Source organism: Lissotriton helveticus, chromosome 11 (genome assembly GCF_964261635.1).
Source record: "Lissotriton helveticus chromosome 11, aLisHel1.1, whole genome shotgun sequence".
NCBI classification, from domain to species: domain Eukaryota; kingdom Metazoa; phylum Chordata; class Amphibia; order Caudata; family Salamandridae; genus Lissotriton; species Lissotriton helveticus.
Window position 1 is genome coordinate 59,724,197 of NC_136072.1, and position 27,211 is coordinate 59,751,407.

Sequence of the window (27,211 nt, forward strand, 5' to 3'; positions counted from 1 at the left end):
CTGGTGTGTTATGTAAAAGACTAACTGGAGAATATTCACATTATCCTATTAACATGTCTGTGGTCACCTTTTCTTTAAAAATACCCACAATAATTATTAAATATTTTTACCAGAGGGGTCAATATAAATGTAATTGAATTGGCCCTTTACAATATAAATGAGTCATCAGGTCCTGTGGCATAAATTCCAAGCACTGGACAAGAGCCCAGGAAAAGAGATGTGTTTATTGGCAGTACATGTGCATGCACTTACAAGAGGTCAAACAACAGCAGAGCAGTAATGAAAGAGCAAATATTCAAACTTGCAGTTGATAAGCATGCATGTTACACAAACAGCAATCTCTTATCTTGTACACTTCGAGAACATACGCCTCCTCTGCGGTTCTTAGACAAAGTATAAAAGGGGCGAGAACGTGAGAAAGAATGCGAGTGAGAAGGGGACCTTTACTGAAATCGGAGAGAGGAGAGAGATGCATGCATACTGAAGAACATAGATATTAAGGCTGGACATAAAGGAGGAAAGGCAAAAAGAAAAGAGGAATTAAAAGTAGATAAAGGAAGAGAAAGGAGGTGAAGTTGAGTTAAATATAGGGTTAGAAGAAAAAGGGAAGAAAGGAAAACAGACATTCAGATCAGATAAAGACATTCTATAGACTCAGTGTACCTAGGGGGACAAAGAGAGAGAAAGGAAGAGCTAGAGCGAGAAAGACATAACGAGAGAGAAAAGAGGACAGGATCAGCTAGAGAAATAGATATAGGATTCATAAAGAACTAGGAATACATTATACTAAGAGCACTGTTTAGGAGATCTGCTAGAAGCAGAGACAGGCACCTACCATGCTGTCAATCACTGAGCTGTTGATTGCTCTGTTTCTTACTCTCTTCATTGCACATTACTTCAAGCTTCAGTGGTTGAGGAGAAGATACCCTCCAGGACCGACTCCGCTGCCCATCATTGGAAATCTCTGGACCCTGAAATTTGTGCTTCACCACGAGGTCCTCATGCAGGTACTGTACACCGGGTGGTTGTTGCTTCTGTTGAGTGTGCAAATGTTTCCCAGCTGAATGTATAGTTTATAGTGTTCTTTACACAAACACACACCATGATACCTGGGCCTATGAAACATTTGCAGGTGGGTTGATCTATCATAGTGGCTCATGAAAGACTGGAGTTTGTCTTTGAACATGTTCATAGACAGAATAACTATTACAAAAATGTATGTTTTTGAAAGGTTGATGATATTCTTAGATGACTGAAGCATAAGGACGGATACTCTTTGTCAAGGATTGTGAACTTAAATGATAAAAATTAATCAAGAAAGCAATGGAAGAAGCTGGAGTGCTAGAAAAAGTCAGAACCCCAACTATCTGAAAGAATATGTTCACATTTTTAAAAAAAGAAAATGGAGCTCTTGTTGCATGTAATATATTGTTTGATGTATTTTAGTAGTGTGGTGGTATCTCTGTTTTGTGGATTAAAAAAAGTGAAGACATGTTCAAGAATAAGATGTAATGGAAAGTGGAGGCAATTTTCGGCAGGGAGTCGGTTGATGGGGAAAGCTGGTGAGTGAGGTCTGTTTGGAATACAGCTCTGACATACTTATCCATATGCTGTCATTTGAGCTAATTTCACATTCTGCTTTCAAGGACAATGTTCCTTGCGCAAAGTAATTTACCTTACAACATCCACAATCAACACTCTATGTATGTGTCAAGTAATTTAAACTTAAAATGCATTTAACAAGGCAAATAGACACCCTTGAGCAATCGGGTCCTCTGGCACAGCCACCAAGCACTGGAGCAGAGCCCAGAGAGACTGTTCTGTTTCCAGTTCATATGCACGCCCTTTGGAGAGGTCAAATAATAAAAGGAAAGTGACGAACAGAAAATGATCCACCATGGAGGTGATAACCCGGTGTGTTATGTAAAAGACTAACTGGACAATATTCACATTATCTTATTGGCAGGTCTGTGGTCACCTTTTCTCTAAAAACACCCACAGCAATTATTCCTTTTTTTACCCAAGTGGTCAAGTTAAATGTAACTTGCCCTTTACAATATAAATGAGTCATCAGGTCCTGAGGCATACATTACAAGCACTGGATAGGAGCCCAGGAAAAGGGAATGTGTTTATATATATAATGATAGACAGATAGATAGATAGATAGATAGATAGATAGATAGATAGATAGATAGATAGATAGATAGATAGATAGATAGATAGATAGATAGATATAAACATGCACACAACACATGCACATAAACAAACGTACACACATCCTTTCGATTGGAATGTTTCTTTTACTGCTCTTCCATCCACCAAAATAATGTTGCTCAATTATAACGATACTTTTAATGCTGTATGGTTTCCTGTGGGTGCATTTTTAGGTCTTTCCCTAAACTAGTCTATGCCCAGTTTTAGTACAAAATTGCCTCAAACTCCTAAAGGTCTTTTGAAGATGACAAATGATTTTGATAGCTTGTCAATGCTCTGTGTCACCTTATTTTTCTCCCATTTTTACTTAAAAAATAAACCACTTTATTGCAAGACCTAAAGGAGTTCATCAATCTCTGGTTCCACCGGGTTTCTCTGTGACCACAGAGAGTAGTAAGTGATGGTTCTTACGGATATGTGCTCAGATGCAAAGGTTCAGAAACGGTTCCTGCGGCGCAGGTTTTAGTCCCCCAAGTGTAAACGTTTCCTAAACTCAACTGCACTCACCATTTACAACAAAGGTATCTCGGTGAAACTCTCAAGGATGGCTCCTGGGAGGCTCTTTGCAAGAAACAGAGGATCTTGGCTGTTAGCTAGTGCTTTCTGGCACTCAGTGGTGACCCTCCTTGTACATCAAAAGTGAGTCAGTTCATTAGCAGAGTATGAGGACATGCATTGAGGTGTGAAGGATCAGCCATGGGATATCCTCAGAGATTCATTAGTCCATGTTTTCCAATAGTTGTTGGCTCAAGACAAACAGCTGCCTATTGCAGAAACTCTATGTAACCACTTTTATATGTGCCGGCCCGAATGTCCCTGTTACTTTTGCCATGTGATCTTTTAACACCAACACTGTTGGGGTGTTTATTCCATTAGGCTTGACTCAGCTTACTAGTATAACGGCCCAAGTGTTAATTGATTATTATTTTATTTTTCTATTTATTTCTATTTTTAATGTTTGTAAAGCGCTCGATTGCCGTGGCGTCTTGGCGCTAGTGTGTGTAAATCCCAATCCTAAAAGCCACAACTTGTGCCAGCCTAAGTTACAAAAAGCAGTGTCTTCAGGTTCTTCCTAAACAGCCTCCTGTCTGGTTGGAATCTCATGTCCTGAGGTAGTCTGTTACACAGATGTGCTGCCCTGTTGGATAATGTCCTACCTCCCCATCTGGCTCTTTTGACCCTGATGGTTTTAAGAAGTCCTAGATTGGTGGATCGCAGAAGGCGTGGGGGAACATAAGGCATGAATAATTTGGAAACTTCATCGGCACCCCCTCGATAGAGTGCCTTATGAACCAGGCACAAGGCCTTGAAATCAACCCGCTGCTGCACTGGTAACCAATGCAATGATTTGGGAAACATCCTTTACGACGCAACTTTTACCACGCAGGTTTTTCAACGCAAGTCATTACAATGAATTGCGCTGGGGGTGCTCTAGGATAGGTAATAGTTTAATTTACTATCCAACACCTTCCCTAGTAACCACGGGGACTGGAGTTGGAATAGTAAATTAAACTATTCACTATCCAGCATGCGTTGTAACAACGTACATCCCAATGATTTAATACCTGATGAGGTAGGGCAGCCCCTCGGTATTTTCAGAAGCAACCTGGCTGCCGCATTCTGAAGGGACTGGAGTTTTCCCATCTGTATTCTGCCTATGCCCATAAACAGGGCGTTGTAGTAATCTAATTTGGAGAGAAAGAGGCTCACCATCTCTGTTTTCTGTAGATCCTGCGAGATGAATGGAAAAATCTTTCTTAAGGTTTTTAGGAGGAAGAAGCAGGACGATGTCAAACTATTAACCTGGGCTGAGAAGTTTAACTTGTCATCAAAAATGACCCCCAAGTTCCTAACCTTTGAGACCGGGACAGGGCATTTCCCAGCCTCGACTGGCCACCATGAGTTGTTCCATATGGGGGATCCCCCTCCAAACTCTATCACCTCCGTTTTGTCTGTGTTGATCTTCAAAAAATTGTGGTTCTTCCAGACAATGATCTCAGATAAGCAAGCATGGAATTTAGCAGCTGTGACCTCAGTCTGTTTGCAGATGGAAATAACAAGCTGTGAGTCATCAGCGTAGGATACCAGCACAAACCCATGTCTTCTGATGAGCCTTGCTAATGGGGTGATATATATGTTAAAAAGTGTGGGGGATAGGGAAGATCCCTGTGGGACCCCGCAAGGAAAATGGAAACTCTTGGACTCCAGTCCATCCCAAACCAGCCTTTGTTCTCTCCCTTCCAAAAAGGAGGCGAGCAAGGACAGGGCAGTATCCTCAACCCCTAGATCCTTCAGCCACTGCACTAACACCGTGTGATTCACGGTGTCAAATGCTGCCGATAGGTCTAGGAGTATGAGGGCCGCCCTACCCCCTTCGTCAACCACCCGCCGAATTTCCTCGGTTGCAACAATCAAAGCCGATTCGGTGGAGTGGCAGGTGCGAAAGCCATGTTGGGTTGAATCTAATAGCTTGTTAGTGTTTAGATAATCACTCAGCACTTTGTTCATTGATTTTGCAATGACCTTCGCCACCATAGGTAATCCTGCAATCGAGCGGTAGTTCTTTAAGACCTCCGGGTTCAGGTTTTTTTTTTTTTAGTAAGGGCCTAATGGCCACTTGTTTCCACCGAGCCGGATATGATCCCGTTGTCACTGTTTGGTTGATAAGGGGCGTCAGCTTTTCAAAAATCTTCTTAGGGGCTAGATGCATGATGGCAGGGGGCCAGGGGTCACTTGGAGAGCCTGATTTTATGGAGAGGAGCAGCTCTTGCACCTCCTTGTTTACCAGTTCTGGTAAGCAGGAGAGCTTGCATTACATAAGCAAAGAGGGCTGAGGCAAAGAGATAGGCCTTAGCCTCAGTGGCAGTCAGATTCAGGATGCAATCTGTTCATCCTTACAGCCAGGTCTGCCTCGGTCCCATGCTCATTATTATCTGCAGCAGATCATGTCTGTACCTGTCAGAAAATACATACAGAAGCCAAACACAAAATACTAAAAACACAAACACCTCAGCCAGAGGAAACATGGTGCCTGATGCATGTAATATTGTTGCTGATGTTGCAGTTATTAACCCACCAAAATCTGTTGGGTATTTCTAGAATGCCACATTCCATGCCTTGTGCTGCCATCAAATGTCTGGGTAAATCCATTATGTATCTGTTGCTCAGATAGTATACTCTACTTTTTGCATATTGCTGGGCTCTAGTGGGTGATATTCAGTGCCAGTCAACTTGTAAATGATGGGGCTCAAGTGTGCCACAGATGCTCCAAGTGCAGTGATGCTACTCAGACAGGAGATGTGCTATTCCTAGAAAGAGCTGCTTTTAGTGTCAGAGTTGGTGGTAGAAATTACAGGTTTTACATGCTCTAGCAGGAGATTTACCCTCAAGCTACTCAAAATGTGCAATAATTTGGTGTTCAGGTACACCCTGGCAGACAGCAAGCATTATCAAACCAGCTTCCACATCATTGTCACAGTTAAGCACACATTGCTATGCCTGTTTCTATGTTGCCCATCGAATGACCATGGTGATGTCCATATTGATCCTGTAAAGCACACATTGCCCTGCCACACAAACAAACATAGTAACATAAAGATAATGATACCAGTGGGCTGACATAAACTGTTCTTTTTTTCTGCACTAGAAACAATGGTTAGGGGTTCTGCCCACATAACCCTCCCGTACCTGAGCAGGGAACAACCAAGGATGAAAAAGTAGAACAAAAAGGTACTAAAGGGATTAATGGAACTTTTTAATTGCATACAAGAAATGATTCATTATCTTGTTGCCTGCAAATTACTAATAGCATTTGTCTGTACTAATTCATTTTAACATATATGGGAACAGCAAGAGTGGCTCAGATAATAATAATACAAAACACACAGTCTATATACAACATTCCAACATATACACAATATACATATCACAAACATAAACTGTACAAATATTTCAATCTATCAAAAATAATATCTATGTATAAATCTATGTACCCTAAAAAAGGAAGAAATACACAACTTGCACTTGTATCCACTCCTAACTTCGAGTGAACTACATAAACAGTAGGTAGTCCCACACAGTGCACCTGAGAACTAACTTCTCTACACAACCTGTGATTATTACTGTGCAAAATAAGGCACTCAAATTTAGTTGAAATATAATGGGGACTCCTTTCAGGGACAAGGTGTCGACCCAGTCGCGGTCGCGTTTCAGCCAGATGATTTAGGCTTCATCAGGACATGGGTACTATAAAAATAACAAACACATACTGAGTAATCCTCACAAATATATACAATATAATTTAATACAGCTGCTGCTAAAAAACACTCTCACCCATACGTGAAGATGCAGTGCCACCAGTGCCCGTAAGGAGTCAAACCAAAAAACTCAAAAACAAGAAAAGGAATTTAATGGTGAAATATACAGAACATAAGAATAGAAGTGGTATCAACATGGTGGGATCTCCCACATGCACGGATCTACACAGGGGGGGACCCACCCCCTCAAGGTAAAGCACTGTGCTTGCTCCTATCAAGCAACTAGATAGAATAGTACACAAAAAGAGAAACACGATCACCAAACAACTTATCACTCAATAGCCCAAAAGGGGAGGGTGTGCGAAAGTCCTAACAAAAGTGAGGGAATACACCCAAACTGGCACGTAAATAAATAAATACCTAAGGCTCAAAGCCAAGAGAGTAGAAGGTATCACAGGGACCGCCCCCAACGAGGGAGGGGTCAGCACTCCGTCTGCACAGGCAAATAAATGTCTCTAACTGAGTAACAACAAAAAGAACAATAATTATAAAAGCTGTGTCACCAAAGTGACATGCAGCATACCAATGGCCAAAAAAGCCACTCACAAATGTGGTGGAGAAAGAGAGAATATACATGCCTCATAAGAGGCACACCACACATACATTAATTAGCGTGGTCAGGATCCGTGTAGCAATTCGCATCAATATATCTGCCTGCAAAATAAATCACACACGGAAAACAACATGAGCAATCTCAATGTGCATCACCTATCCACAGAGATTGTAGGCCAGCGGACCAAATGTATATAATTAAATAAGTAACTATGCCCACACACGCTACACCTAAAAATGGGATCTGGCCTGTGAAATACTATAGGTGGGTACGCGAGTCTAATGCCGGAGGCAACATGCAGAAAAGAAAACAACTGCTCCGTTGAGGACAACAATGGACATGTATAAAATCAGCCCCCTAGCGCCTGTATTCTACCGGACTCCATACAGAATACCATTACTACCGTGCACCGATACTCCCAAAAGGAGGAGGGTGAGGTCTCTAAGTAGTCAACAACACCCCCACACACAAAAACAGACCCACAGTATGACACCGTCTACAATATGTAGTCTGCTAAAGTTACCTCCAATTAATGTGGATCCGGGAACGACGGCCAAAGTCTCTACGTGCTCCTCATAAGCCTGACAGACGCCGTCCATAAGGTCGCGGGCGTGCACCTGAGGACTGCTTAAAAAGCGCATGCTCGGCTGCCTCACGTAAAACGTAAGTGGGAGGAAAAACACAAAAACAAACAAGGGGACTAACGTGTACGAATGTATGACATTACAACGCATGCTTTTACCACGCATGCTGTTACAACGCAGGTTTTACTACGCATACCATTACAACGCATTACACTTGGGGGTGCTGGATTGTGAATAGTTTAATTTACTATTCCAACTCCAGTCCCCGTGGATAGTAGGGAAGGTGTTGGATAGTAAATTAAACTTATTCCCTATCCTAGAGCCCCCCCCAGTGTAATGCGTTGTAATGGTATGCGTAGTAAAACCAGCGTTGTAACAGCACTGCATGGTAAAAGTTTCGTTGTAATGGTTGTAAACCAACGTGTACGCCTGGAAGTGTCACAATAAGACCGATCACCCTCCATATCTAAACGAGCAACGTAACTCTAGGAGTTCAAAAGAAAAAGCAACAAATCGTGTGTCGGGCTTAGCCTAACAGGTTTCTCACTAATACAATGCGAATAGCCATTACTGAGTTCTTTTTTCTGCAGGCAAAAAGCTGCAAAGGTTGGTAGTGCAGAGCATGTAGCTGTTGCACATGTCTATCTTCATAGTTCCCACAAGAGCGCCTTCAAAAATGGGCTGACAAAAACAAGATATTGTCAGATCTTCAATACGGGTTCAGGGAGGGTATGGGTACCACTGAGCAAGTTTTAAACCTGAGCGCCTTCAACAATGGGCTGATGATAACAAGATATTTTCAGATCTTCAATACGGGTTCAGGGAGGGTTTGGGTACCACTGAGCAAGTTTTAAACCTGACATTATTAATGGGCAAATATGTGAATGCGAAGGGTGGGAGAATGCATATGACCTACGTAGACTCAACATCAGCTTTGGATTGCGTAAGCCATTCAAAACTGTGGGGCATTTTAACAGAAATGGGCGATGACCTCTCCTTAGTTAATTTCCTGCGTGAAATGTACTCAAATGCCACGGCCAGGGTGAGGTTTGGAGCGGGAGGGGATTTGACAGGGCCGTTTAGAGTTGAGATGGGTGTCAAGCAGGGCTGCATCCTGGTCCCCTTCCTTTTTACACCTGATACAAATGGTCTAGAAGCAGCCATGTTGGAGGGGTGCCAGGACCTTTCCCTTCTTCAAAATCGCCCGATACCCGCCCTCCTCTATGCAGACGACGCAGTGATTATTGCACGCACTCCCCTGGAACTCCAACGTTTACTTAACAGATATAACACCTATATGTCTAATCTAGATTTAAAATTTAACATTAAAAAAACCTTTATAATGAACGCAGGGCCAAGGCTTAAGAAAAGGAGAGACATCTTCATCAACAATACCGAGGTGGAGAATACGAATACGTATCCCTATCTTGGAGTTTTAATTGATGATAAATGCACATGTAGAAAAGCTATAAAGGCCAGAAATCTAATATTTTTAAGCTTCACTTCAGCACTAGTAAGTTTTACAGAGAGGCTAGGTTAAAGGACTCTGGCTGAGATGATTCAACTCTACCAGGCGAAATGTATTAGTATCGCCATCTATGGAGCAAGGGTGTAGGGCTACGTACAGGTGGAAGCTCTCCAAAAAGTGGAGAACCGTTTTCTGAGGTTCCTCCTCACTGTTCCGCAAGGTACCTCGACCTTTGGTTGCCATACATTACTGATATCATAAAAATGCAGATATTCTATTGTGGCACCGCCTTTGACCATCTACGAAGTTAGTTTTTACTCAAAGCCTATTAATAGACTGTCTTGCACTTGAAAATTCAGTTAAGATCGGTTGGCTTCTATATGTTAAGAAGTTCTTGTACAATTTGGGCCTAGAAAGATATTGTTATATTCCCCTTTTTTTCACAGAGCTATCGAGAAAAAGGTTGAAAAAACAATGCCTGACTCATCTAGAAGATTTGCGTCTGGTCTCTGAAGTCAACAAAAGCTCGGTCCAACACTCACTGCTGATCCAATCTTCTAGCCACAGTGGCTACGAAAGGTTTCTGTTGACTCGCTTTAGGTTTAATATTTTTCACCGATTGATAACCTTTCCCAAAATTAATGATTGGTCGAAGCTATTGCCACCTTGCCCCTGCGATGATGTCTCAACCCAATCTTTAATTCATGTGGTCTTTTTCTGTAAATTTTATATAGAACCAAGAAAGCTCTGGTTAATCCCAATTTAAAAAATGTTAGGCGTACGTCAATGTCGTCCTGCCCTTACCGTATTACAACTCAGACTCAGAATGCTTGGTGACAAATATTGTTAAATTCCTGAAATTCTGTATTAGCCACAGGACTAACCTATAATAGAATACTGCTGTACTTTTTACTCTGTTTTACACTGTGCTTTCAATCTATACCTAATAATTCATATGGATTTCAATAATATGTCTTTATATTAAGTTTTTTTATCGAGACATACTTGTCTTTTTAAATTTGTATCAATTCTTATCAATGTATTCGGCTTCTATGTATGCACTTTTATGGCTTTTCTTGATTCTTGATTGAAACTGAATAAAGTAATTTTGAATTTGAATTTGAATGTTGTTTATCGAATGACCATGGTGATGTCCACATTGATCCTATAAAGCACATATTGCCCCATCACACAAACAAACATAGTAGCATAAAGATAATGATACCAGTGGGGTGGCCTAAACTGTTCGTTTTTCTGCAGGTGATTTGTATAATGTTGGGTACTGCGCGAGAGTGCCCATCTCCAATATAATCACACATTAAATATTCTTTCATACCCAAAGACGGGGTGTGAAGGTTGCTAGTGCAGAGCATGTAGCTGAGGGACATGTCTATCTTCATAGTTCCCACAAGACATTGTGTTTGTACCAAGTCCCTGGTAATTGCCTACTGTGTATTTATGTAGCGCTTGAACCTGGCACTGTCATTCTTTTAGGCAGTCTAGTGAACTTGATGTGAGAGGCCATCACTTCAATAAACTCCTGTATGCTATTTCCAGAGCAAAGTCTTTAAACAGGTAAATGAGAGGATTTACAAAAGAGTCTGGACAATGTAAGAGAAATGCATGTGTGTGGGTAGCTCCCATTGAGACCAAATTATAATGCAGGCTAGAGAATATGTGATTTGCACAGCTTCTTTCATTGGTATGCATGTTCTATTCTTGAAAATACATGGATAAAAAATGTCTAGGCCTCGAATCACACACGATTACTCACAGAAAACTCTTTATTAATTTTACACCAAAAGATATTTCTAAAATCAAGTGATTGTTGATAGATGTACGACCCTTTATTAATGATGCAGATAATTCCATCCATGAAAGATGGAGGACATAGACTTTGATCCTCAGTGTGTAAAGGGAGATTTTCAATGAGCAAAGTAAAAAAGAGAAGGGGAGTTTATTTTAGGACAGTCATTTGGATGCATGAAATGTAATCTGTCCACCTTTAAACTTGGTCGTTTTACACCTAATCATTTATAGTACTCAGTTAAGACAATTTTAGATTTAATGTTTGGCTAACAGTACCTTCAATTCTCAGATGGCAAATAATGCCTAGGATGGGAGGTGGTTTGGGTGAGCCACTATCTTCATGGATGGTAGGCCAGTTTTACTACCCTACATAGAGTAACTTATTTTGTACATGGGTAAAATGCTTTGCCCAGGCTGACCAGAGTCTGAAATGGATAATAGTTACCTTCCCCCAAGAGATCAGATATTTATTTGGTAGGGTTAGTACTTGCTTTCTTCTTGTTTGCTGTTCTATTCAATACCTGCATGATTACTTTCCACCCCCAGCTTGCGAAGACCTATGGGAATGTTTTCACTCTGTGGCTGGGGCCTAAGCCAGTGGTTGTGCTGAATGGATGCCAGGCTTTAAGAGATGGTCTAATCTCCCACTCCGAAGAGCTTGTTGGACGCCCTACAACCCCAACTTTTCATGAGATGGCAAGGGGCAGGGGTAGGTAGCTCTTGCTTCACAACAGCATAATTAAGCAGCGAATAAGTTGTTTTAATGTAGTGCATCATACCGGACATCAGTCATTTCTAAGCTCTGTAAATAATAGAATTTTTTTAGATTTAGTTTAATGACCCTCAATTTACCATTCTTGAAGAACAAGAGGATACAAGTATTGGAATGTGTGATCTGTACAGCCTTTTCCAACCTAAAAGGTGTAAATCAATTAGCCATTCATACAGATTTAAAGAGTATTAAAAAGCAGGCAGGGGTCAGAGAGCAAGAGGTGCCATTGATTGGATTATGAATGGATGAAATACAAGCTTTGTGTAGATATTCATGACTGCTGTAACAATTTACTTAGCGGATGTTAACAGATTTCTTTGTCTTACTCTTGACCTATTTCTACTCATGGAGTAAAGCTTTGTGAATTGGGTATACATTGTGTAAGTGGATGGATGGACGGATGGAAGGAATAACGGATGGACTGTGGAGCAATATTACCACAGACGACGAAGAACTAGGGCTTTCAGGGTGGGCAGCTGGTGAACATTGTGCATTATTTACACAATACAGTGTTGCCGCCACTCGGGCAGAGTGTATATAGTGACCTGCCTGTCAGGAAACCTTCTCAGCAGCCTTCCATCTCCAGTGGGATACCAATCTGTGCTCTCTCTGTCTAGACCCTAACGTTTGTGCTACTGGACAGCGCCTGCAGTGGTGGTACCCTGTAAATCTACCTATGTGCACTGTTATGTTATGCAGATTTGTAGAGTGCACTATCACACAAGTGGGTAGCCTGGCACTGAGCTAGCTTTCGAAAGAGAATGGGCCCTGCGCAGTGGTGTGGGCATACATGTGCAGCAATCGGAAACTAAGAGCTGGCAAACTATACATCAAACTAAAACAGAGTGCATCCACAGTGTATCCTATGCTGCAGATACAGTGCTACTGGATGTGCAAGAGAGGAAGACAACTGTAGATCCCACTCTGTGTCAGCGACCCTATCTTCAAATTGTATTTTCTGCAGTTAGTAAAGGCAGCAACAAGAGCTGAATGAGTGCCAGAGAGAGAGAGAGAGAGAGAGAGAGAATTATATTTGTAGCTCAAAAATGAAAAAGTCATTGACAAACCAGTCTCTCTTTCAGCCTTTTGTATACTGTACCTCTACCTGTACATGCCTTACATTAGCAGGGAGGAGCAGAGAATTATTTAGCCAGACCTAACAATAATAGTAAAGGCAGAAGCAAGAGTTGAACGAGTTGCAGAGAGAGCGAGAGAGGGAGAGTCTGATAATTGAAGCTCAAAAACCTAAGTCACTCTTGCAGCTTTTTGCACAGAATACTTCTACTTGTACCTGCATTACCTTAGCAGAGAGGACCAAAGCATTATTTAGCCAGACTAAAAAATTAAATACATATGTTACGTTGAAGATATAAATAACTAAAAGCTAACATACAATTGATTACTTAGGAGTTCTCTTTTCCTCTGGACACAACTGGAAGCAGCAGAGACGCTTCGGCCTCACGACTCTGAGGAATCTCGGACTCGGGAAGAAAAGCCTAGAAGCAAGAATCCAGGAGGAGGCCCAGAGCTTGGTGGACTTCTTTGCAACAAAGAAAGGTAAATGATACCAGCCCCAGGGGCTACTTATATGATATTAAACACCTGAGCCTCATATTGTTCTCATTCAGTTTCAGCAATCACCATTTATTTATTTTATTATTTTATATAGCACAAACCAGATCCGAAGAGATCTATAACAGCCAGGTTCATCATTGAAAAATGGGCTCGCAAAGGGCCAGATTCTGAGAATCTGGCCCTTTGCGAGTGCAATTTTTGCATTTGGGATCCATCATCCCAAATGCAAAAATCGCTAATTGCGAAATCGCTAAATTGCGAGGAATTGCATTTAAGGAATCTCCATTTGAGATTCCTTAAATGCAATTCATTAACCATTTTTAAATAGCGAATTCGCTATTTTTGGCCGCTATTTACCGCAAAGTCTGACTTCGTGGAAAATAGCAAAAACTTTAGTGCATTTTTCTAAGTTGTATGTTACACACACACATGTCCTTTGGACATGTGTGTGCGCAACATCAGTCTACATTGACATTTTAGGGGTGCTACAGGGTGTCCTTTGGACACCCCTGGCACCCTTGAAATCGCATGCTTATTTACGATTAAGAAATTGCTAATCGCAAATAAGGAATGACTCCCCATTCATTCCTATGGGCCTTTAGGCCCATAGGAATGAATGGGGAGTCATTCCTTATTTGCGATTAGCAATTTGCAAATAAGGAAGCTGTAGGAATCGCAAATAAAATTGCGATTTCTACATGAATCCCGTTTTGCAAGTCCTTAATAGCGATTCCTTAATAATCGCTATTAAGGACTCGTAAAACGGGACAATGATGAATCTGGGGGATAGTGCTTTAAATAAACAGTATGTTATGTTGTTACCTGAGTTTATATAGCGCACAGCTGCCTCAGCAAAGAGACTTTCCGGCACTGCCAGCGTCAGAGAGAACCTGGGGGCTAAGGAACAAAACAAGTAGGCGCAAGGAGCATGCAGAACGACGGAAAGCGGCTGGGCAGAGGGGAAGAGAAAAGTTTTATTAGCTTTCCTAAAGTCCAGCAGGCGGTCCAGGCTACGGATCTGGGAAAGTCAGGGAGTTCCACAGCTTGGCTGCTACTGCGTACAAGCAGCATGCAAAACAATCTGTATGGATTAGGATGTGCGTGAACATTTTGCTTAGTTACATACATTTAAAGCACCAATCATCCACAATAACGTATTCTAACAGAAAGTTAAGCTCTTTAGCTGTGAGGATAAATGGAGATTATCAAACCAAAGGCAATAACTAAAGAAAAGCAATAGCAAGTGGGCACAATTTATCTTTCAACATGGCCGTTGTAATCAGAACAAGATGCAATGGCTAAGAAAACCAGACTGTCATCAGTCCAGTTGAAATTCACAATGGAACAAGTCACAATGTGGCAGTCACATAACATCCCCAGGGCCAATATTTGCATGAAAGGGGAGGGGGACCATGCAGCCCTTCTTCCTGAACCTCCAGATGTCCCAAGGAGCCCATCCCCCAGGGCCAAGTTTAATAATAAAGGGGAGATAGCTGTGTGCCCCCCTCCCTGAGCCTCTAAAGGCACCAGGGACCCCTTCCTGGGGCTACTAAACTACTGAAAAGGGATTAGCCACATATCACCACTCCCTGTGCCAGTAATAAACCTAGGGACCCCATCCCTTGGGGCCAGCTCACTGGCTATGTCCTGGGAGGCCACCCATGGGACATAGCTGTTTCCTTGCCTGAACTTGGGTGGGAAGGGAAACCTGTGTTTGCTACAGCTTGGCAGGAGCATTTTTTTAATCTTCCACCAAGCAAACACACTCTGCTTCCAGCTGTCAGGAACCTAAAAATGCTGTGATGTGGGCAGGGAGACCGATCAAGCTATTGCTCCCACCAGGATGGAGCAGCATCATTAGCTGCTCCCTCCAGCTGGGAGCAGTGCCGGCTCCCGCTGAATGTGGGTAGCTGACTGGGGCTGTGGGGGTACTGAGGATCTACCTGCGGCCACCAACAAGTATATGGTGGTTGCCCTGGGTGAGCATGAGAACACCCACCTTTCATAGTGCCGGCCCCGGGGCTTGGGGCCCCATGGCCCGAACACAGCTCGGGGAGGGAGGTTGCTAACTATAATGTTACTTTAACCTTTGTTTTTTCAGTAAATATATATATATATATATATAAATATATATATATAAATATATATATATATATATAAATATATACTTTAACCTTTGTTTTTTCAGTGAACATAATATAGATACATATACGTATTTGTATATATGTATTATATGTGTATATATATATATATATATATATATTCTCTGCTCACTTTTTCCGTTTACTTCACCAGAAATCACAGCACTCAGGAGGGTAAATCATCAGTCCACAAGTTTATTCTTAATCCCCCAACTTAAAATGGGTCATGGGCTGTTTGCACAGTGTTGCAGGGAGGGGGCGGGGCCTGATGTGACAAGTGTGCAAATGCCTCCTGTGGCGCATTTTACGTTAGGGGTTTAAGTCCCCTTGAATCCTGAGGGTCCCTGGGGGCCAACTAGCCCACCAGGTACCTCCAGTATGTGCCAGGGAGCTGCGTTGCAGAGAGGTGTTCAGAGGCCACACCCCTTTCTACATCTCTCTGCAACGCAGCTCTTTGGCGCTTACTGGAGGTAGCTGGTGGGCTAGTTGGCCCCCAGGGACCCTCAGGATTCAAGGGGACTTAATCGTCCAATTTACAATGTGCCAGGGGTGCATTTGCACACTTGGTATGTCAGGTCCCGCCCCCACCCTGCACCACTGTGCAAATGTACCCCCTGGCGCGTTGTAAATTGGGAGATTTATTCCCCTTGAGTCCTGAGGGTCCCTGAGGGTCAACTAGCCTACCAGGTACCTACAGTAAGCGCCAAAAAGCTGCGTTGCAGGGGGAGCTAGAGGGCGCACTGCGGGATGGCTCGCTCCTGAGGCAGCTCCGCCGGACAGGAGGCTGTTGCTGTGAATACCGCAGTGCTACTGAAGACAAAATGGACAGACTTTGCTAGTTCAGCTGTCGGAACATCTATGGACTAACAAGCGGCTGTTCCTGGTGCCTGAAACTGCCTAAATAATAAATTACGAGGCGAAACAACGTGGGCTGCGGACGGCCTTTCAAAATGGCGGCGGCCGCGAAGTGAGGCGAAAACCAAGACGAGCATCCCAGGACGTTGAAATTTGCCCTCAAATGCTCACTTGGGACTTTGAAGTAATTGGAAGTCCTGCGGAGTTGGGCAATTGCCTCCCGACAGTGTGAGCGGGGAACTGTGAGTACTATGCGATGTGCACGGAGCGCTGACAAAGTGCAAAATGGCGGCCCTGGTGGAACGCAGAAAAACTAACCGCGCTTCCGACATATAACGGTCACCAAAACACTATTTTGCTATATTTGTTCACTGGGTGTGATGACCCCTAACAGCCTACAAGCCCCACGCTAGTAGCCAACCTCAGCTGTGCTGATTGGAGCTGACTGCCGCAGTATACACACAGAGGGCTGGTTTTCTGCGTATTGCTCCGGGGGAGGAGGAAGAAGGAGGGAAAGAAAAGAAAGAAGAAACGAACAGCGAAGACGGAAGAATTGCAGAGCACGGGTCCATGCGGAGAACTTGGTTCTTGCTGGATCGATGTCTTTAGGGCAGCAGCCACTCCAGATAAGCTCATGGGATGTACTGCTCAGCGATCTGACTAACACACATCGGCGGTAGGTGAAAGGGTTTTGCATGAATAGTATGGCGCAGGAATAGACCTACAAACACGGTGGCACTGCATAGATGATACAAAGCAGTAAGGGACATCCCTGAATATAATTGAACACTACCTGCACCTGACGGCCTGCTCATGCCCTACAACATGCGGATAGGCACAAGATGGATGTAATGCCCACAAGAGGAGGTGTATGAGAACGCGCTAGTTGAGCAGTGATGTATGATTGCGCTGCCAAAGATGACTATCAACATTGCTGTTGAGGCTATATGAACGCGCACAGCTATTTGCCGGTTCTATCTCTGAGGGCCGTGATGCTGTAGGAGATTGCCTCAACTACCACTGACCCTACTATTGGTGCCAATATAACCGCATCCCGCGTTCTTAAAGCCCAGCCACCAACGGATGACCACTACGACCAGAAGGGCGCACGCCGTTCACAGTATACCGCGTGTAAGCCGCGGCCTACCCAATACAGCAGGCGCGATGGGCAAGCCGAAGAAGCAGCAAATGAAGCTACAATTTGAAGTAAAAAACAGACTAAAGGGACGGCTGGAGGATCGGAGACGGAAGGGGACCATGATGCCGATGAGGGAGCCGGCATGGAGGGTGTGCTGCGTGCCATACAACGAAGCCTGCAAGAAATGAACGGGAAGTTGGATACTCTTACGCAAAGAGTTGACAACATGGCCGCCAAGATGGACAAACATGGGGAAAGACTAGTAGAGGCAGAAACGAGGATATCGGCGGTGGAAGATGTCTTAAATACCAACACCAAGACTTGCGCCACCATGGAGAAAACGCTGGAAGCGCTACGTAATAAAACGGACGATTTGGAAGCGAGGTCCCGCCGCAACAATATTCGCATAGCAGGCCTTCCGTGGAAAATCTCCTTAAAGAGCTCTTTGGAGCGGAGGAATTCTCGCCGGTGTTTTTGGTGGAAAGGGCCCATCGCTCCCTGGCGCCACGACCGAAGCCGGGAGCCCTCCACGCATCATCATAGCACGTCTGCTGAACTACAGGGACAGAGATACGGTCCTCAGACGTGCACGGGAAAAAGGAGACATCACCCACCAGGGAAACAAACTGGATTTCTACCCGGATCACACCATGGCTGTTCAGTTGGCCCGCAAAGAATACCAGTCGGCTAAAAAGAAACTAAGAGATCTGGGTGTGGAATATTCCATGCTCTATCCTGCAAAACTCAAGGTGACTCATGCGGGGAGGTCTACTGTTCTGAACACACCACAGGAGGCTCATGAATATATAAAAAAACTAGACAGGCGGAGACGGACGTCAGGACGTGAAGAGCAACCAGAAGACGAGAGCTGAGTGGCCCTGATAAGGTAATAGTGTTCCAGTATTGATTCAGCGGGGCACGGACTTTGTTGTCTTCCTTTGTATGGGCCTCGTAACAGGTATTATAATGCCTTGATGGTATGCTGTGCTCAGGGATTATAATTGGGCGAACGGACCTATGGCAGGTTTTTTCTGTTTTTTTTTTTGTCTTTCACTGAGATGTAACGATCACACAACAATAAGACAAAGACAATCTGTGCTGTTGGAAGGCGGGATGATTTGCACATTGGATGAACCAAGATGCACGGTCCCGGGGTCGCATACACTAACATCAGAACATGAGAGACAGATGGTACTATCATGTGACCTGTAGTAGATTAATTGGCGAGCAATGTGTGCCTGATAAGAGAGCTACTCCACCATAGACTGAGGGGGAGAGGTGGCTTCTTGATGATATCGCCAGCCTAAGACTACACCACTGTACAGTTGTAGGGACCTGTGACCCGCTGCTCAGTGATGAAAGAGTTGAAGGTACTTCTATTTATGGCAGGGAAAGTAGTTTCATCATTGAATAAGAAAGCTTAGAAACACTGGCGAACAGGGCGAACTATGTAGCCCAGATTCACGAACACTTCACTTTGCTAATATGCAACCATGTGGTCTTGACGCGTTATGTACTACCTTTGATCCACATGGCAGCAGAGGTGGGTTCTATTAGTGCAACCACATTGGCATATAATGAGAAGGGCAACAGTAATCTAGGAGTGCGTGCAAGGTTATTTTAATTGACAGACTATGAGGCCTGGACATATAGTGCAAGATGGCGAAAGTGTAAAAAGAGCACAGACTATTAGCACTATGATCACGTTTGTTAATTGAAACAGTCTACCCCTCCACATCCACTATGTGGGTGGAGAAGTGTGCACCTGGTGGACCCCCTACACGGGTGTCCCCCGACACATATTGGTTCTATAGTTTAACTTGTTCAGGGATATGGCTTTGGCAGGATTGGGTTGCTGAAGTGTGTGGGGGGAGGAGCGGAACAGTTGGGGATGTTTACTACAAATCACTGTATCTGGGAAGCATTGAAAACTCCGAATTACATTGCCTGTATGTAATGGTGGATTTTCTTGTCGTTGATATGAGGCCAAATTGCAAAATATATATGGTGAAGAGCGCCGAGAGGATGAGATGTAATCGAGTTCCATACTGAAGTAATAAAAGAAGCTAGCCTGAACCTTATCACTTGGAACGTAAGTGGCATGAGTAACCCCAGGAAAATTCATCAAATATTTGCATATTTCACTAGGCACCGAATAGATATTGCATTTCTTCAGGAGACGCACATTGCAGCAAATGCACCGACAACCATGGGTAGTAGATGGGCAGAAGCGGTACACAGCTCCAATTATTCATCATACGCACGAGGTGTAAGCATTCTCATACGCAGAGGTGTTAATTTCAGGGTATCGAAAGTATTCAAAGATCCAGAAGGTAGATATGTCATAGTGCTTGGTCTTCTAAGAAACCAAAACGTAGCTTTAATAAACACGTATGGACTGAACACGGATGACCCCTGATTCTTTACTAAGCTGTGGCACACTATAACTGATCTAAATGTAACACATTTGGTGTGGGGTGGAGATTTTAATATAGCCCTGCGAGATGGGTTGGACAGGTCACCTAACACTGTAGAACCACACAAATGGGCAAGAACTGAGCTACAAGATGCTATAGCAGAGTTACGACTAAGCGACATTTGGAGGACACGTAACCCGTGCCACACAGAAGCCACACACATTTCTGCTGCACATAATAGTTGGTCGAGACTCGACTACTGGTTGGGGTCGAGTGAGGTATCCTTATGAACGACCGATATTAAGCACCTACCACGCACACTCTCAGACCACAGCCCAGTACTACTGTCACTGCAATTGCCTAATTACGTACCGCCACACTTCACCTGGAGATTCAATGCCACGGCACTTCTTGACACAGCATACACAGAAACCATACACAAAGCCATAGTAGAGTACTTTGAACTCAATGCTCCAACGACTGAGGACAAAGGGCTATTGTGGGAAGCATTTAAAGCAACGATAAGGGGAAAGTGTATTAGCACCACAGCTGGAATTCTGAAAGACATTAGACAGCAATTATGAATTAGGGAATCTAAATTGAGCGAACTGGAGCGCCGCTACGAACACACACAGGACACTGCCATACTAGGGGATATAAAAACAATCCTGACTGAACATCAGGATTATGCCACTGCCGAACTCACATACGTCTCAAAACCGTGTACGGCTAGAGAATACGGAGAGGGAGTTAGGCCTGGAAGGACACTAGCTCAAAAGATATGTGCAGGTCATGCCCCACAGCACATCCACACCGTGCGAGACTCAAAGGGAACTAACAGATATGACATGAAGGGGATATTGGAGGAATTCAGACAGACTTATGGCCAACTGTATGAATCACGCCTACGTGTGGCGCCTGACACCATGCAAGATTATATGGCGGATGTGGAAATCGCATGGTTATCAGATAGACATAGAGAATACTTATCCAGCCCTGTCACGGTTGAGGAAGTGACTGATATCATCAAGACCCTCCCTAACGGCAAAGCACCAGGGCCAGATGGCTTCACTGGTGAGTTTTACAAGGCGTTTGCAGATCTGCTGGCCCCACACCTGGTGGAAATGTATGGGGAGGCACATGAAAAGCAAATCCTCCCGGCGTCTCTTCGTGAAGCGATGCTGATAGCACTACTAAAGCCGGGAAAAGACCCAGTAGTATGCGACTCATATAGGCCATTATCACTTATTAACGTAGACACCAAGATCATTGCGTGCTTGCTAGCCACACGTCTTAAGCCTTTGATGCCGTTACTAGTTAGGCCAGATCAGTCAGGTTTTATACCTGAGAGATCCACGACACACAATACGAGAACACTGTTTGCACTATCCCATTACTTATCACCTGAAACCAAAGCCGCGGCGATCCTGTTAGACGCCGCGAAGGCCTTCGATACAATTGAATGGGAGTATTTGCATGCAGTACTGAGATGCATGGGTTTTCCGATAATGTTTACACAATGGATATCAATAATGTACACGGACCTCTCAGCACGAATATGGGTAAATGGTTATGTCTCAGACCCCATATTTTATTTATTTTATTTTATATGCTTCTATAGCGCATGAATAAACCCCCAAAGGGGTATCTCCGCGCTTTGCCTTACAGAGGGAAGCAAGTAATGTGCCAAATCAGTTACGAAAAAAAGAAAAAAATTGCTGCGAGATGGAGGGGGATTTAAGTACTGTTAAAGAGGTATGTTTTGAGGGATTTACGGAAGGACAGGTGATTAGTTATTTGTTTTAATGTGAGGGGGAGGGAGTTCCACAGAGCTGGCCCAGCATACTCCAGAGCATGTCCTCCTTGTCGGCATTTCTTTATTTTGGGAACCTGTAGTAGTTGCAAGTTACTAGATCGCAATGAGCGGCCTGGGGCATAGGGTAGGAAGGCTTTTGTAAGGTATTTTGGGCCATTTCCTGACAGACATTTGTGAATTATGCAAAGCGTTTTGAACTGGGTGCGTTGCCGCACGGGCAGCCAGTGGAGTTCCGCCAGAAGTGGGCGGGAAGGGGTCCTAGATGGCATTTTGAGGACTAGCCTCGCTGCCGTGTTTTGGACTACTTGCAATTTCTTTAGCTGGCCTTCATTGGTGGATAAGAGGAGGCCATTGCAGTAGTCCAATCTACTAATAACTAGCGCCTGAACTAGAGTTTTCCTGTGGTTGTCAGTAAGGTAGGGAAACACTCTTCGCAGCAGGCCAATGGCCCTAAAGCACGTGCCGGCAACCTGGTTGACATGGTCTTTAAATGTCAGAGTTTGATCAAATAATACTCCCAGGTTTTTCACGGTCTGTTTTGGGATGGGGACTGGACCCAGTTCTGAAGGCCACCACTCATTAGACCATTCTGACGCTGCTGCCCCAAACAATAGTACCTCAGTTTTAGCCACATTGCATTGAAGGCAGTTCTCAGTCATCCACCTTGAGACCGCCCTCATGCCATCAGCGAAGGATTTTTTCAGGGCAGGTGTTAAGGTTTTGAAGGGGAATAGAAGTTGGGTGTCATCGGCCTAGGACACCGGGGTGAACCCAAAGGACCTCACTATGTCAGCCAGGGGGGCCACATACACATTAAACAGTGTGGGGCTTAGGCATGAGCCCTGTGGCACTCCCCTGGTGATCGGCAGAGGGACCAGACAGGGATGCCCCCTGTCTCCACTGCTGTTTGCGTTGGTACTGGAACCAATAGCATGCAAGATTAGACAACATCATCATTACTCGGCGCTCCAGTTCCCAACACAACCCCTGCACATATCCCTATATGCGGACGATATGGTGCTATATGTAAAAGACCCCGCCCAAAACCTCAACCCCTTGATGCGGGAATACATTAAATTTGACCAGAAGTCTGGTCTGCAAATCAACTGGGCCAAGTCTCAAATATTGGCATTATCGGACAGTACCACTCCATTCCCATTAGAATACCCGCTGGAATGGCAGGAAGAACCCACGAGATACTTGGGCATCTGGTATCACCGAGACCCTGAACTGGTCATTCGTACAAACTATGGGAGGGTCATTTCGGAGCTGGAAGGGAAAATTAACAGATGGAAAAAATTGCCACTTTCATTAGCAGATAGAACTGCCATAGTCAAAATGGTACTTCTACCCAAATTCCTTTATTTATTCAGCAACATTCCCATTAAACCACCTGCAGAAGTCTTCCGGAATATAAACAAATTGGTTCTGAACCTCATCTGGGCAGGCAAACAAGCTAGGCTGGAATTACAAACGTTAACGCTGCCTTATTCACAGGGAGGCTTCAAGGTACCGGATCTCTATCTGCACACTTCTGGTATCATGAAATACCGTTCATGTCGCACATAGCAATTGAGACAGGAGATGCCCACCCCATTTCCTTATCAGCAATACCACATAAACGTCCACCATTGCACACACGTGACATAAATACAACAGACGCCACCAACACAGCATGGTACCTGATGGGCAAAAAGGCGAGCAAGCTTCCATTATATGCACCTGACATGCCATTGGCACATCACCCGGAGCTCTCGGTAACACAAGAGATAGTGGGCATGGAACTACTGCAACGAGCAGGAATAGATAAAATGGGTGATCTTCATGAGGAGGGGCGGTTTAAGACGTTGGACTCATTGAGTTATGTTAGTAACCCGACACTATTGTTCAATTTCACGTATTACTGATTACAGAGAGCGATGAAAGAACTATACACTATGTACCCCGAGGAACCTCAACAAATGCTATCACTACAATATCTGTTAACGGCGCCTACAGCGGCACACATAGTCTCTAGGCTATACGCTAGGTTACAAGAGGACATTGCGGGTAACACTGACAAAATGAGGCATAAAGGGAACGATGTAATGCCTGAACCGCTATCCATGGAAGAATGGACCACGGCATGTATGCTAACTGATATGCTCACCCTGAATGGTACTTGCATCAAATGTACTACACAACACACAGATTACATAGATATGGTTTAAGTGCAGACTCTAGATGCAAAAGGTGTAAAATGGAAGGTGCTGATTTCATACATTTAGCTTGGCATTGCCCCAAAATTGCTGACTATTGGAGAGATGTGACGGAAGCACTAAGTGTAATGTTAGACACACCCATAGATTGTTCGGTAAGGGAATGCCTACTAGGCCTAGTTCCGAATATACGAGCGAGAAAACGTAAATACTGTGTGATAGCGCTACTAATGGCTAAACGGAGAATCTCGCTACACTGGAACAGCACAAAATGCCCCACCCAGAGGAAATGGTTGGTAGACCTCACATACTGTAAAGACACACTAGTCACTTATGAGGAGGAACTGCCTGCAGGTTCTAGACCCAAAGACTACTGGATGTACCTAGTTGAATATCTAAAAGAGAGGCCATTGACAGACGCAGAGTAAACTGACGAATGTCAGACAGGCACGTTGGTACAAGGAAACACCATGTCTGGGAATAACAACACAATAAATAAAACACGGAAGGAGGGAGAATGTTGTGATGCAGTGATCATTGTATAAGTTATAGAAAGGTTAAGTATGTTTATTTTCGTGAAACTAAAAAGAGTTCTACTGCAATGCCATGTCAGATATATTTGCCACAGATACATGACGAGTAACACATATCCATGTCGAACGCCACCGGACCCCCGGGTTGCCGGTAACGAGGCTGTGTCAATCGGTTAAATACTACATTATTGTTAAACCTGACATGCTGCCGGCCCCAGGGTTGTAGGCACAAAGCTGTGTACTGTATGAAAGACGCAATAAAGCAGTTTGAACCCCCCCCCCAAAAAAAAGAGCTGCGTTGCAGAGAGGTGTAAACAGGGGCGTGGCCTCTAAGCCAAGCAGTACCTTTTTGGCAAATTTGGTGTAATTCCGTTCAGCAGTTCGGGCTGTAGCGTTGCCTAAAGTTTGATATGGGAAATTGTTTTTACTCTTATTTTTTAATTTCTCAGCAATTACTGAACGGATTTACACCATTTAAAAAAAGAGGCCGCTTTCTAAACCAAGAGCTACATTTTTGCCAAATTTCATGTAATTCCCTTCAGCAGTTCGGGCTGTAGCCTTGGGTAAAATTTCCCATGGAAATTAACATAGAGAAAACACTTTTTGGGACCTCCCTTTTTTCTCAGCCCCCACTTGACAAATCACCCCCAAACTTTCAGGATAGCAGCTGACCTGGATGAAACATTTTTGGGGAGAATTTTGCCAAAGTTATTAGCAAATCGAAAAATGCTTTTCCTATGGAAACTAGGTTCTAACTATAACTACTTACTGCCGACTGCCAGTAAGTAATATATACGTATATACATATATTATATATATATATATATATATATATATATATATATATGAGTTAGCGCATTACACAGCATTGCCCCCAGAGACAGGATACTATCTAATTGTTTACATGATTACAACATTGCTAAATTTGCACATATTTATAGATTTAATTTTTATTGTATACAGAATATGGTATGAATTTATTCAGAAAAAATCAAAAATTGGCAATAGGGGGACAGTTTTGCCTACTTTGCACATGCAATTATTAATGAACGATTTTTAAATTATTGAGATTTATTTATTGTTTTAGCATTACATATTTAACAGTGAATGACAATTTCTTGCTATTTATTGTGTCCTGTACTTTTCTTACAATTCATTGAAAAAATACACCCTTGAAAATTAGCCATATCGATGTTAGAAACCTCAATGATATCAGTCTTGCATTTATGCGGTCAAATATCTTGTATATCAGCACTCAGGTTTCTAACACTTTATACATTTACTGTATAACACATGAAATGGACAAATTAGTGCAAACAAGACAACAGTTTTAAATTTATAATGAAAAATAATGTTCTAACTGATTAGCAAACAAATTGGTGAACAAAGGTTAAGCAAAGCGCAGTTGTAACAGTATGTTTTCCATGTCCATTGAAACCATGTGACTAAGAAACTACCATAGAGTTAGCACACTTTTTTTCACTAAGCACTGTGGGTATTTAAATAACTTATGGACGGCGTTTCTGCATGTGAGCAAGGTTACAGAGGTAACCGAAATGCGTCATAACTGCTGGAATAAACAAGATCAGATTTTCCACGAAAATATTGGTGTCCGTATCCTGTTTTTCTTTCACAACCGGCTGGCAGCGTTAAGAAGCGGATTTGTTTGTGCATATATATATATATATATATATATGTATATATATATATTCACTGAAAAAACCATAGGTTTCACACCAGTTATAGTTAGATGGAAATTTTACTCGCATAAAACCATTGAAATTCCCACGTTATAGTTAGTTGGACTCACTATAACTTGCGCGTGCAATGCACTGCTGATGACGTCACATATTACATCACTCATGACATGGTCAGTGACATCACTCATGACATCACTGATGACATCTCAAATGACATCACTGATGACAACATCCTTGTGAAAAAGTGGCAGACCTCCTATCAGCATAAAATAACCTTTGACATACACATTCAAAAATAGAAACTAACATTTTCTTAAAAAAGGAGAAACCAATACCAATTACAACAACTTATTAGGTAATTCCAACATCTACATACACATCCACTCATTCACCAACAGTTCTATATAGTCACTCATGCATGTACTTACTCATCATATGTACTCATACACCTATACATCCTGTTACACACTAATACTCATCCATATAGTTACTCACACACAAATTCACACATGCAAATAAACTATCAACAAACCATTTACTTGATTATACTGCTATATACACACCACTACACATACTTCTACAGAAACGGAAACATATTTAATCTCTTAAACAATCAATTATAAAAACACATACTCACTAACCCACCCATACACACAATCATCCATCCATACAGTCTTGCACACATGCTGTCTTCAAAATACATGCAAATAGTGAGTCACTCATTCATGCATCTGTGCTCTAAGTAATATCCCCCACCGAACCATACAGACACTGATACTGATACTCAAAAAAAAACTGATAACCCATATACACACTCATGTAGCTACTCACCAACCCATGCAGCAACTTATACACAAAGTGAGACACAGATACAGATATTTAAATATTTAAACATTACTCGCTAATATATGTATTCACTAAGATACATTTAATAAGTCAGTTAACCAATCAATTTTACACAAAATAAAACATCCATTTAGACATTTATTTACCCATTTATTCTTCCATCAACCTTTAGATATACATATATAAAAAATATTTATTTTTCAGAAAGATACACATTCACTGGATGATGTCATCAGTGATGTCATTTGAGATGTCATCAGTGATGTCATGAGTGAT

General features: G+C 43.0%; 1 protein-coding gene across 1 annotated transcript in view; it reads left to right on the plus strand.

Annotated features, from left to right (window-relative positions):
- Nucleotides 1-402: 402 nt before the first annotated feature.
- The window catches only part of LOC144791754 (cytochrome P450 2J4-like), an 88,477-nt gene continuing 61,668 nt past the window's right edge, over nucleotides 403-27,211 (plus strand). Inside the window, exons 1-3 of the mRNA XM_078666524.1 lie at nucleotides 403-1,007; nucleotides 11,491-11,653; nucleotides 13,124-13,273. Coding sequence (XP_078522650.1) covers nucleotides 837-1,007; nucleotides 11,491-11,653; nucleotides 13,124-13,273 — 484 coding nt within the window. The 5' untranslated portion in view covers nucleotides 403-836. The remainder of the gene's footprint in view (nucleotides 1,008-11,490; nucleotides 11,654-13,123; nucleotides 13,274-27,211) is intronic.